The sequence below is a fragment of the Microtus pennsylvanicus genome, chromosome 14 (assembly GCF_037038515.1).
Source record: "Microtus pennsylvanicus isolate mMicPen1 chromosome 14, mMicPen1.hap1, whole genome shotgun sequence".
In the NCBI taxonomy this organism is placed as follows: Eukaryota; Metazoa; Chordata; class Mammalia; order Rodentia; family Cricetidae; genus Microtus; species Microtus pennsylvanicus.
The window spans coordinates 25,693,431-25,706,876 of NC_134592.1; the positions used below are offsets into that span (position 1 = coordinate 25,693,431).

The window sequence follows — 13,446 nt, forward strand, 5'->3', positions numbered from 1 at the left end:
GACGATTTCTATGGATGCATGGTCAATAATTTTATTTATGTACATTCCTGCTAGAGAGAAATCTATTTTTTAACATTCTTTCTTCTTTTTGTAGGTATTTACCTCTGGTCCTGAAATACATTATGACCCACATCGCTGGCTAGCTGAAAGCAAGGTATTTCATCATGGAATCCTAAATTTTATGATCTTTATTAAGCTGTGTTTTGTGTAGCCATTTCTTTCTATCTGTCCGCCCGCCCGTCCGTCCGCCCGTCCGTCCGTCCGTCCGTCTGTCTGTCTCTCCTGTCTGTCTGCCTGTCTGCTTTGATTTTCGTTTGAGGCAGGGTCTCACTGTATAGCCCTGCCTTCCTAGAATTAGCTGTATTGAGCAGGTTGGCTTCCAACTTACAGATATCAACCCACCCCTGCCTCCTGAGTGCTGCTATTTAGCTGCGCATCAGCACGGTGGCCTTAACCATAGATTTTGTTGTTTAACAGCACGGAATGCTGTGACACTGTCTGCCAGGGAGGAGTCACAGTAGTACATGTAAGAAGCATCTAAGTTTCTTCTCACTAAATATTTATTTTAAATATATTGTATAGGCAAAGAATTAGAAAATAAAGGGTGATAAAATTTTTGAATTATGAATCAGATTGTAATGGAAACAAATTTTTCTAGTTTTTATGTTGTTGGGAATCTCTCTGAACATATCTAAAGGCCAGACTAGCTAGAATTCATGTTTATTTCACACGTATTTATTAAATGCACTTCAATTCTTTTGTGTAAGCTTGCAGCCTGCTGACTCTGTTTGTCTCAAGCAAATTCCTTCCCTCCCTAGGATGGTTTTTACAAGATGAGAAGGGCCTACTGTATGGCCTAAAGATAACTCTTCTATGTCATCACCAAAAATAGTTATAAGTGAAGAGAAGTTAAAAATTAATAATTTTCTATCTTTATTTAAAATTTCTATACTATGCTATGCCATTTTATTGTGTGTCAATTTCATACAAGTATGTGATGTGTTTTAATAACTTTCCCCCTACTTCCTCTCATATTCTGTCCATCACTTTTTGCTCTGGAATATGTAACAACTACTTTTATATGATAGATCAATTTGTAAATTCACTGATTAAAATATATGGGATATTACTAGTATGCACTTGTAGTTTTTTTGTGGAATATTTTTTGAAGTTTTATATACACATATCTAAATCTTTTTATTTTATTTGAGTTTCATCATAAAACCATCTGTAGTATAAACTAGGTTAATTACACTTCCTGTTTTATAGTTTACTGTATGAAGAGACTTTTAAGTTTGTTGGTTGATTGATGTCTGTTGATTGATTGATGGATTGATTGCTGTGCTTGAATCCAGGGCCTATGCATTGTATGCATTACCAGACTACATGCCACATTCCCATTATTCTTACTAAAAAAGGTTAAAAAAAGCTAAATCTCATGGGAGGAAAATAACTTGTTCATTGCTATGTAAAGAATGAATATTACCTACTATCTGATTCACAATTAATGTCTTACCACCATATGTATGGTCATGTAGAGTATTTGCTTATTTAGCCAATATTCATGTTTCTTTAGTCTTTTGTGTCAGTCACCATGGCTCTCATGTAGTCTCTGGTCTAATATTGAGGTGTGGACAGATTCTGAAACATTCTTTGAAGTATGTTATGTTATTATAGCAATTTGAAGACATTGCCAAAGAGCATAGGAAAATGTTTGTGCTGGCAAGATGGTGGGATAGAATGTTGCAAGGGTGTCATTATAAACTACTGGAAGGACAACCCTTAAATTTGGTCTTATAAAAATTATGTGACGTTGGAGAGATGGATCAGCAGTTAAGAGCACTCACTATTCTTCCAGAGGACCCGAGTTTGGTTCCCAGTACCCACATGGCAGCTCCCAGGCATCTGTAACTCCAGCTGCAGGGAGTATAAAGCACTTTTCTGGCCTTTGCAGGCACCAGCAGTAGGAGTGGTACAGAGACAAGAAACTGAGGCACATGGGCAAAATGCACACACACGTAGATAAGACACCTATGCACAGAAAGTAGAAAAGAATCACGTGGAAGTTAATTGGGAATATTTGAGCGACCATTGCTGAGGTTGCTGAGGGGCTACGGGGGGGGGGGGTATGCCATAACAGTGGGCCCCTCTGAAAGTCAGTGTGCTTTAGTTAGGGGAATAAGAAAATAAAATACTGACAGTGAGCACAGACTTCACCTTGTTGTATAAAATTCTCTCCAGTTCTTTTAGAACATCACTCCTGTGCATTTCAACCATTTTGTTAGAAATAGATGCAAATTCATGTTTTTGCCTTCTGCATTGGAGATGTAGAATGCATGTTTTGGTATCTCAGAATTCATTGGCCAGGAACTTCGCTTGTGCATTAATTTAACATTTCTCTTCTTCTTTTCCCTAACTCTGCACTTCTGACAACAAGAGCAATGTACTTAGAATTTTCTTTCAAGTTAAAATCTTTATCATTTCTCAACAGAAAGCTTTCACTGCTGTGGTTCAGCTAAATTATGAGAGGCAGAGATGACTCTTAATCATCGCTCTTTAATTTGGGAGCTGGTGAGCAGTTTCCCTTATCATTTAATGGGATTGAACTTCTGATCAGACCAGCTGTAATACTGCATGAGACAACTGTTCCGTCTACAGTGTAAAAGGGTGCGATAAAACATACCGTGCTGACCAACTGACTGGGGAGGAATTGAATCTATTTACTAGAAAGATGGCTCAGGGTATTGATGGGCTGCAGTCCTGTAATGTCCATGAACTATGACTTGACAGCTCCATAAGTATTGGAGATAAGATCTGAAATCAGGGGACAAAAACTGTATGGAAAGTAGAACTGCTCTTCAGCTATCCATGCTGACATCTTGCAGTATTGGAAGGACCTCAGAGGACATTCGGTAATTGTTTTCATAAATCTACTAAATGAATTTCTTTTGTTAGTGTTAACTGTAGAAGAGCTAGCAGGCTGGGTAGGTTGTTTTTTTTTATCACTGTTTTGTGACCAGTGGTGGTGTGATGTAAACATGAAGTTCAACTGAGTTGATTCAAATTTGCAGATAAAATAACCAGTAAAGCATCAGAATAAGATGCTACAGGAAGGAGGGAGTTGAGATAGCTATTAAGGAATGCCAGGCAAGCAGTTTCCATAGGTTAAGGATGAGATTTTGTTGTAAATTCTAGCAGGCCATATAGAGGCTATGGTTTCCTTTGCTTAACACAGAATAGTATTATGTTCTGGATGCTGTGTTACATTCTGTGGCATAAAAATGAATAATCCCTAGAGGAACCTGCTTTATTAGAAAGGGTAGATAAACGTGTAGAAGCTTTGATTATTATATGAAGAGTTTTGATAGGTATAGGCAGAGGCTGCCATGGAAATCAAAAGTCTCTCCTGGATCATGAAGGTGCCATGTGGAAGGACATGCATGCAAAGAGAACATGATAAATGCAAACAAACTCTAAGTGGTTTGAATGAATAAAATGAAATGAAATTTATGCCCTTACAAGGCTGAAGCATACATGGGCAACCCATATATGGCGATTCTGTTGAACGTGTCCATATTGGGTTGCATGGTCTAAGTCAATGAAGACAACTGACCAGGTCTTTTCCCCAAGAGGGCACCAGATCTCATTACAGATGAGTTGCTGGGAATTGAATTCAGGACCTTTGGAAGAGCAGGCAGTACTCTTAACCACATCTCAAGGCAGAAAATGACAGAGAGGAGACTCCAGGCTGAGCTGGGGAATAGGTTTATGGGGAAAGGCATATTATGGCATTTTCAGATCAGCATGTAATCAATACTCAGGAGGCTTTGAAGAAGAGTGACATGCTCATATTTGTATGAGAGAAGAATCACATTCTAGTGATGTGAGAGTTGGGTTAGAGGTAGTAAGACTGACATCAGGGAGAACAACCACGCAGGAGGCTGAGGCATACTGATGGTTTGATCTAAAGAGATTGTTCGGAGATTTACAGCCCCAAAAAGATGGGGCAAGTATTTTGGCAATAACATTGAAATAATGATTGTTGTCATGTCAGATAGTGGTGGAGACTAAGATATTTGTTTTTTTAGGTCAAACTCAAAGTGTAAGAAAGAATTAATCCCTAAATAATATAGAGGTACAATATAGAGAGTCCTCTATAGTAGTTAGCTAATAATAGTGAAATCTATATTTTGAAATACCTGTTTGGATAGTAAAGTCCAAAGAGAAGCAAGGACATGTAGGTTTAAATGGAGGGAAATATGAAAAAAATATTTTTTTATGAGACAACATGGATGAAGTCCAAATCTAGACAGGCAGGCACTACAGGATGGGGCTACATACTATTTTAAATCACTGTCCATTCCAGATCTAAATTCCTTTCTTAGGATAGTGCCTTAGTTCTATTCTTGTAAAGAGATACCATGACCATGGCAACTCTTATAAAGAAAAGCACTTAATTGGGGCTGGCTTGCAGTTCATAGGTATAGTCCATTATCATCATGTTGGGAAGCATGGTGGCATGCAGTCAGACATGGTGCTGGAGAGGGACCTGAGAGTTCTACACCTAGATCAGCAGCCAGCAGAAAGAGTGCCATACTGAGCCCGATTGAGCATCTGAAACATCAGTGCCCACCCCCAATGACACATTCCCTCCAACAAGCCTACACCTACTCCAGCAAGGCCAAATCTCCTGCCACTCCCTATGAGCCTATGGGGGCCATTTTTCATTCAACCATCACAGACAGTGAGTAAAGAAAAGCTGATGTCTTGCACAAGGCAGAATCCTGAATGCTGTGTGGTCTACATGTTTCAGCATTCTTTTAACATGCGAAAGCAATCAGTTCAGTGTAGAATGTTGCATCCTTTTTTTCTTGGTTGTTGTCCCTTGTACTGAATTCCCTTCACTTCTCTAGTTGATAAGCCCAATTGAGGACATTCTGTGTCTGATTTCCTTGCTACATTTTTCATACTTGCTGCAATATGCCTCCCTAAATGCTCAGTAACTTCTTATCCCAAAGAACCACTCCATTGGAGTTTTTACATTTTTGAACCCAAAGCACTTCCTTCGTTTCAGAATTAGAGAAGAATGGGTGGTGAACACGTGGAATCTCAGCAGAAGGATGTCCTTCCTTGGTATGATTCGCAGCCTTCATTACATAGTTCTATCCCCAAGTATTTCTTTCATTAGCTTAGATCCATGAACGTCAAGATTCTATAGACAGAAATACACTTCTACAGTACTGGAGAATTTTCCTGTGTTGTCATTTTTGGGATCATTCTCAGAGTGATACTTCTGTGTTAATAGTATCACCTATGCTAGGCATTGGAATGTCCCCTATTTACCATGTCCCCCCGCCCCAAATGGTGAAAGAAGATACAGTGTAACTGTGCCTGTTCCAGATCAGAGAATTGAGGCTTCGGTGCTTTTGAGTTTTACCTAGGAAGAGAAGCTCTTGAGTTACTGAGAAGGGTTTTGCACTTTGATTACTGAACTCATTGTTTTTCTATGTTCATTCTGTAGTCCACTTTCAAATAAAACTTTAAATTTTTGGATATTGCCTCCAAAACAATATGCGTCAAAACATTTGATACTGTATGTTCTTGTTAAGGCTATGAATAATTACTTATTATTCTGTTCTCAACAAAAATGAAGATATATTAAATGTTTTTTCCATTTGTTGGAAATATCATCTATATATACATATGATATATATATATATACATATATATATGCAGTTTAGGGGAAACTAAACCTTTAAACATACTGTTATTATAGATAGCTTTCTTTTTTGTTCATATCTAGAAGTGAAATGTGACGAAAGTATTACTTAAAAATTATTATCCTAATTTGAGTCTAGTCTATAGTCCTAGCTACTTAGGAAGTTGAGGCAGGAGATCACAGTCAGTTCCAGCATGGTCTTAGTGAGACTGTGTCTCAAAATCAAAGTAAAACTGGTTGAAGATTGACTTAAAGATAGAGCACTTGTCTAGCATGTACGAGGCTCTAGGTTTGATTCCTAGTGCCACATAAACATGAAAAATTACATTTAAATTGGCTTGGTCTGGTTAGGTTTATTTTGGTGACTTAGCATATTGTAAAAAAAATGCCGTTCTTTTTTCCCACTCTTATGTAAGCATTTTTTTCTTCAAAATTATTTTTAGAGTCTTGATGAGGGAAGCATAGTAGTTAAAGCAGCAAAATTATGGGTCCTAGTGTTTGTGCTGACTACATAAGCTATCATCTTTTTATGTGCGCTTTCTGTTTTCTCTGGTTGAGTTTTGGGGCATTACTTGGTAACTTTGCTGTAGTATGGTAAGTCTCAGTAGAGGGCTCTCACAGAATGGAAAGATCCTTGTGATAGTTTTACTAGCATCTTATGAATATTCCTACCTAATTATGAGCTGGAGCTACAGAGCTAGAAACTGCCTTCTTTCCAAATCCCCTATATTGGTTTAGTTAGCACTGCTTGTTGATGTTGTTAAATAAATGAGTCTATTATGCAATCTGTAAAATGCTCCGGTGAGTGCTTAATAGAAAGCTTTCTGCTGTATGATTCATAGCCTTGCCAGCTAATTATAATTTGCAATGGTTAAAGTCCTGGGTTCCAAGGCGCTTTTTCAAGATACTTAATGAAGATGCTGGGTATTTATCTAACAAACACGATTTCTCATAATTGATTATTGGTTGATTAAATCTTCATAAATTTTAATTTTAGCTTGGATTATTAATACAGTCTATATTCATTCACTTTGTATGAAGCCTCCAAGTATAACTGAATCTTAATTTTGTGTGACAGTAGGATAAAAATCTTTGCAGGAGTCGATTAAAGCCATTGGTCACATTATAATCATCTCTTTGACTCATCCTAGCCAAGTCCCACAGCCTGGTTCTTTAAACAGCTGACATTTATTTTCTCATAGTTGGAGAGGTGAGTCCAGATAAAAGTAGCTCTGCGGCTGTCTTCCTGGCTTGTGGAGGCCACTTTCTGTCTGTGTCTTTGTCTTCATCTGTCTTCAGTGTACATCCTGTGGGAAAGAGTTTTGGCCTCTTTTCTTCTTACAGAGACAGTTGGTCTCAGGGTTAAGGCCCGACCCTTATAAAATGATTCTCTTCTCCTCTCTTGTGGCTCTGTAAATGAGTGTTTAATTTTTTGCTTTAGTGTATAGCTTTTGAGAGGATAAAATTTAATCTATCACTGAAGCCTGTGTGATGGCTGGTTTCAGGAATGATATATTTTTGTTGTTGTTACGTGTTGCCGTAATTCAGCAGGACAGTACAGATTTATTGATTCTCTATTAACACAGTTCAGTAATACTAGGGATTGTACAGTCAAGTAAGCAGAGGTCACACACTGAGATGAGACTGCACTGAGTGGACCTAGAAAATGGAAGTCTCTTCTGAGTGTTTGTCTTTGCAGTTGTATCACTGAGGAAAAACAGGTTAAGTGGAATATGACGAGTGGTGGTCTCAAGTATCTCTTTTTCCCTCTTCTTTCCCCCCTTCACTCTCTCCCTCCCCCTCTCTTTCTTTCCTTTTTTATTTATTTTTCTTTCTTTCCTTCTTTTTAAAAATCAAATGTGTTTTAAGGTATTCTAGTGGTAGTGAGTGAGCACTGAGAATGATGGGAAAGATCATGGTTACAATATGGGATTTTTTTTTTCCTTTTAGAATGTTAGATGATCTGGTAGAGCAGGGTCTTGTCCTCATGTGCTAGGAAGCCATGGCAGCCAAGAACATAATAACTGATGCTTCCACTGTGGGAGGGAACGTGTTCTTTGAATTTTGTTACACTTATGCTGTTATTTTTTAGAGTTGATTTCAGAAGGGACTGTTGTATTTCAAATATCAAAATGTAGTTCCGAATGCTAAAATAGTAAAACAGCAGCCTAAGTGAATAGTTTAAAATCCGTGGTATTTTCTCCCCTCCTACTTTATTCATGTTTCCTACCTGTTTTCTGTAGCTATTTGCTTTGGTCCCATCTGATGTGAACCAAACAAATTAACTCCTGTGTTATCTCACAGTGATTTATTCCCAGGGTAGGCAGTCTTCTTTTTGATAGAGAGTTGACAACCTCCCCTCTGTCATTTTTCACAGGCCTCTTGTACAGCTTGTGGCCCACTGTGAACCCCATACCTTGGTGTCAGCCTGTGTTAATTTTTGATATTTTAGTGCACATCTTCCGCATATGATTTTCTTCTGTTCACATAGTTATTTCATTTTATTCTATTCACAGATACTATAGTTATACCACCATATTAATAAATCAATTTCATATTCTGTCATTTAATACTTTTCTATAATGTTGAGTGATGCCAGATTTTAGACTAATCCTTGAAGAACTAATGTTTACTGTATTTCCATTGGCAGTATTAAATTAAAGAATTTAAATAGTTCAGTTTCTAGAAAATTTAATTTTGAGCTCTTGACCATGAGAGTTGGCCTTTTGTACCACTTCCCCAATTTCTAAACACATTGGTTAATCCATGTTGCTACTAAGTGAAGTAGTTTGTTAAGTGCCAACTGGCTGAGAAAAATGAGAGTCTGTAGCTTCACAGTGCCATGCCACGGCAGCTAACACTTCTAAAGGGTTCATTACCCAGCCTATCCTAGGCACACACTTCAGCCCATCTCTGTTGTGCTGTATTTGGTAGTTCAAATTGGTAGTGCGCAGATGTTAATTGTCTTACTTTTGAATGGTCACTAATGTCAGCTAGGGACTGTTAATTTTAAAGGAGAAATATACCTTTTTATTTCTAAAATATATAAAAAGTAGTGTCTTTTATTTTGAGAGCGTTGTACATGAGCACTCTGTCTGTATCACTCACACTCTCCCTCTTCTCTCAAGTTACTCCTGTGTCCCACATTATTCAAAGTCTCTCTTTTGATTGGTGTGTGTGTGTGTGTGTGTGTGTGTGTGTGTGTGTACATCAATGTATATATAACCGACTGAGTTCATTTAATGTTGTTCGTACATACCTGTGTTTAGGATTAGCCACTTAAGATGATTCAACATTATTTGTGGGAGCTCATCTCTCGAGGAAACTAATTCTTCTCCTAGCAACCATTGACTACTTGGAGCTCTTCATCTAGGTATGCGGCCATGTGGACTTTCTCCTGGCCTCATCGGCATCTCAAATGGAGTTTTCAGCTATGCTGTCTTGTTCAGGTAGCCCTACTTGTTGAGATTTGTTGGGTGCATTTCTCTTGTCATGCCTAGAGGACATGTGGTAACTGGTGTCCTGGCCTCTGTAGGGGTTGCCTTGCAGATGTATCAGTTGAGGTTGGACACCCCACTGTCCTGCATTCTTTTCTGTTTGACCAGTGGTCGAGCTCTGTAATAATCTCTTTCTGTTGTACAAAGAACTTCTTGGATGAGGGATGAGAGCTATACTCATCTGTAATTATAAAGGTTAGTATTTAGAATAGAGTTAAAAGTTATATTTGTTTAGAATAATGACAGCAGTTGGTTTTCATCCACGACTCTGACTTCTCAATCCATGGATAATTGACTGGGTTTCGAGTCCCAGGCACAGATTTCCTCCTGTTGATCAATTATTAAGTACAATGAGACAGCTTTTGGTTTTTCATTCCCAAAATAACAGTGTCACTTTGGTATCAGTGAGCCTATCTTGCCAGTCCAGTCATTGTGTTTCATAAGGGTTTCAGCTGGGTAGGACTATCAATTCCTCTTTTCTTTTGGTAGCTGCATAACACTCTCTAATTCAGTGAGAACCAGTTCTCAGAGAGTAGATTCCAATTCCAGATTGATTCCTCTAAGTTCTGTGTTCAAACTGTATGGTATTTTCTGCAGTAGGCTCTTACCTTCAGGTTCTGAAAGACAACTAAGGTGGTGGTAATAACCAATGTTATTCTGGAAGACTATTGTATTCCTCTAGCCAACAGCTTAAGGTGAGGTTTCCTATGTCTGATGCTGGGGGTTTTGCATGTCTTTTGTGTGGTGCATCATGACCAGTGTGCTATAACTCCATTAAGATTATATGTATGTACATAGACATATGCATGAGAAGTGTCATTTTTGTACGTAAAACTTCTCACTTTTCACTTAATTTCATTTGTGAGATCCTTCGGAGTGTATGACATCATACTAGTGCCAATGTGTTGACACTGGCCCTTTCTGCAGATACAACATTCTTGTTGGAAGTCTTAAAGATCTAAATCCCTTACAAAGACAAAGATGTATGCTTAAACTACCAAATAGGCAGCAGAAAGACTCTGCTACGCAGGCCACATTTTCTCAGAACTAGATTGAATCTTCTCTTCTACTACATCATGCCAGGAATGATCCGATGCTCAGGGAAGCTTTTCAGATACTTTACTTGAGGCAGTAGCAAGATTTTGTGAAGTTAAAAAGAAGTCAACATGTAGATTCAGGTTGTGGTTTTAATATAGGTACAATGTAGGCATTCTTGTGAATTCATTGGTGAATTCATGACTCAGTATTTGAGTCATTTTCAACTGAGGTATATCTAGAGTTAGTTATATAGAGTAACATTTATTACATAATACTTTAAGTGCATTCTCAATTTAAATATTCTGACCCTGCAAACATGAGTAGAATAAAATTTGAGTCATGATCTCTCTTTCTTCCTATCTTGTGTTAGTAGAAACAATCACCATTAATAGTGGGACACTAACTTTTTCCCAGCCCTTTTTGACTAGATGGTGTGAGCTACAGTTACTTTTGTCAAGGATTCTTCTTTTAAAATTACATAGTGTCCTTACTCTTTCTCCTTAATAGTTCTTGACTTTGAGACCTTCCACCTTGTATTTTGGTTTTTGCACTTTGTCACCAAAGTCATTTGGCGTTGCCTCCTGTCTCTCAAAGGTCACTTTCCTGCTTTATTTTGGGGTGTTTACTCATCACATCTTGAACTATTTATTTTCTCTTGATCGTTCTTACTGGCTAGTTTTGTCTGTTTTGAGAACTTTAGCTACTCCATTACTGAGCCATATCTGTATATTCATCCAGTTCCCCCGAGCTCTATACCCTTTTATGCACCTAGGCATCTTTGCTTCTGTGTCTCATTGGCTCAAGATCTTCATTCTCCAGTCTGACATTGACTTCTCGTTTCCAAGACTTTGTTGCTTCTGGGTTCTTGTTTCACACTTGAATGAGTTAGAGACTTAGCCACCAATATTGCTGCTTTTTTCTCCCTGGCTGTGAGTTTGAAAGAACTGTCATGTCTGAAATAGGCAGGTTTTGACTCATCCCATACTTTTTTTGCTTGCAGCTGTATTGCCACTCCTTGATTTCCAGCCTCCAGTATATACTCCTTTCTGAATGGAGATTATATTTTCTAAGCAGCAATCATTTTTCTGCCGAATGAGGATAATGATGTCAGCTCAACTCTGTGTTCTTCCTCAGAGCGAGTGGAAATGGTTCTTTTATCTGTCAAGGAGTTGAACATGTTTCCTTGTCTCCTGTCTTGTTGAACTTTTCATGTCTTACTGCTGTCTGGGGGGCCAGCCTCCAGGGCTTTGATAGGAATCTACAGAATTAGCGTAAAGGAGAGTTTTCTAGCTAAGGGGGTTTAGGAAAAGGAGCATTCACACATTCTCTTGATGGCTTTCTTCTTTGTTCTCTCATGTTCCTTCTCGGTTCTTTCTACTTATTCTGTTTTTGAACAGCTTATATACTCCAACAATTTTTTTTCAGGCAATATAGGAATTACACTTGGTTACATTCTGTTTTTCACATGAATGATTGCAATGAATAGAAAAGAAACAGTAAAAAAACAGCATGTTTTCCATATCCCTTACATGAGTAAACATTTTACATAACACAGGTGGAAAACAAATTATTTCAAGAACCCACATACATTTATACCAAGCAACTTGTTGTAGATTAAGCAAGCAAGGTGCTTTTGTCAGGGCTTTTACTGGCAGGCTGTATTTTATAGTTATAAGGAAAGGTCAAATTACTTGATTACTAATCTTAAAATGTAATCTTATAAGGAGTCTTATAGGATTCACAAACCTAAACCTTTATATATCAAAAAGAATTGGCTTTACTTTAAATCTTTAGGGTCATACCCATTCATTAATAGTTATTTTTATATCAAGAGATTGAGGGCAAAAATGCTTATAAGGGATTAATTTAATCATCACTTTTGGTCATCAAGCAATCTTAGCAAGAAAGTTATAGCAGCCAATAATAATTGATCTGCTTTGTTCTTGTTCCCTGACTTTTACAAGTTCCACATTCAACTATGTGCCATTCTAAAACTTTAGATTGTCTTTTGGAGTTTTTCACCTCAAACCTATTTGACAAAACATCTTAGTCTAACTTTGTTATTTTCAGAGTTTTTTTTTTCTGCTGGGATGCACTTCGAAACCTGTGAACACATCTCCCAATATTAAGGTTAAAAGAATTTAAACTAGCTGGGCTCCTGGGACTCAATTGTAAGTCACCGACTTGAGCTCCTTAGGTGAGACTCACAGACCAGTACTGTGAAACATATCTTTGTATATTAGTCATCAAAACTCTGTAGAAGCTATGATTATCAAATTAGACAGGACAGCTGGACGTTGGTGGTGCATACCTTAAATCCCAGCACTCGGGAGGCAGAGGCAGGCAGATTTCTTTGAGTTCGAGGCCAGCCTGGTCTACAAGAGCTAGTTCCAGGACAGGAACCAAAAGCTATGGAGAAACCCTGTCTTGAAAATCAAAAAGAAGAAGAGGAGGAGGAGGAGGAGGAGGAGGAGGAGGAGGAGGAGGAGGAGGAGGAGGAGGAGGAGAAGGAGAAGAAGGAGAAGAAGAAGAAGAAGAAGAAGAAGAAGAAGAAGAAGAAGAAGAAGAAGAAGAAGAAGAAGAAGAAGAAGAAGAAAGAAGAAGAAAAATTAGACAGGACAGCTTAGGAGGGGTCTTCTTCACAATCTACAGGTAAAAATGCCTAGTAGAACAGGATGTTTTCAAGGGATAAACACACTGTCTTACAGGCAGTGGAGATCTCCCCACATCCATTCACACCATGAGAGAAAGAGAGCTGCAGCAAACATGGAAAGGTTTAGCGGAACAGAAGACATTCCTGGGTCTACAGTTTAGGCCTTGCCTAAATGAGATTGGCCCATCAGAGTTTCCTTCTGGTGGGCTGACACCTGGAACTTCAGTTGCCACCCACTGCTTCTTTGGCTTGGTCAATGGCAAAGACTTCGTATCTATCAATATTTTAAATTAATGTTAGAAAGTAAGGCAGACTTTTTAAAAATTTCTTTAGTCATAGTCGATTCCACTATGTAGTTGTAGTTGTGGGACGTCTATATTTATTCATTGATGGCCAGACAAGACAGGTCCACAGAATTGGAACCTGATCTTATTTATTCAGGGGAGCTTAATTTCAGGTTTGTGTTTCTAGCCAGTGTACATTCTATGTCTGTTGGTTTTTGATGTTAAGTAATAGATTGTTCAGTCATTAAAGGGCTT

At 38.2% G+C, this 13,446-nt stretch overlaps 1 protein-coding gene across 2 annotated transcripts in view; it reads left to right on the forward strand.

Moving 5' to 3' along the window:
* Cep128 (centrosomal protein 128) overlaps window positions 1-13,446 on the forward strand; it is a 342,557-nt gene that overhangs the window by 145,201 nt on the left and 183,910 nt on the right. For both annotated transcript variants that reach the window (XM_075948454.1, XM_075948455.1), the window contains one exon: window positions 95-154. In XM_075948454.1, coding sequence (XP_075804569.1) covers window positions 95-154 — 60 coding nt within the window. The remainder of the gene's footprint in view (window positions 1-94; window positions 155-13,446) is intronic.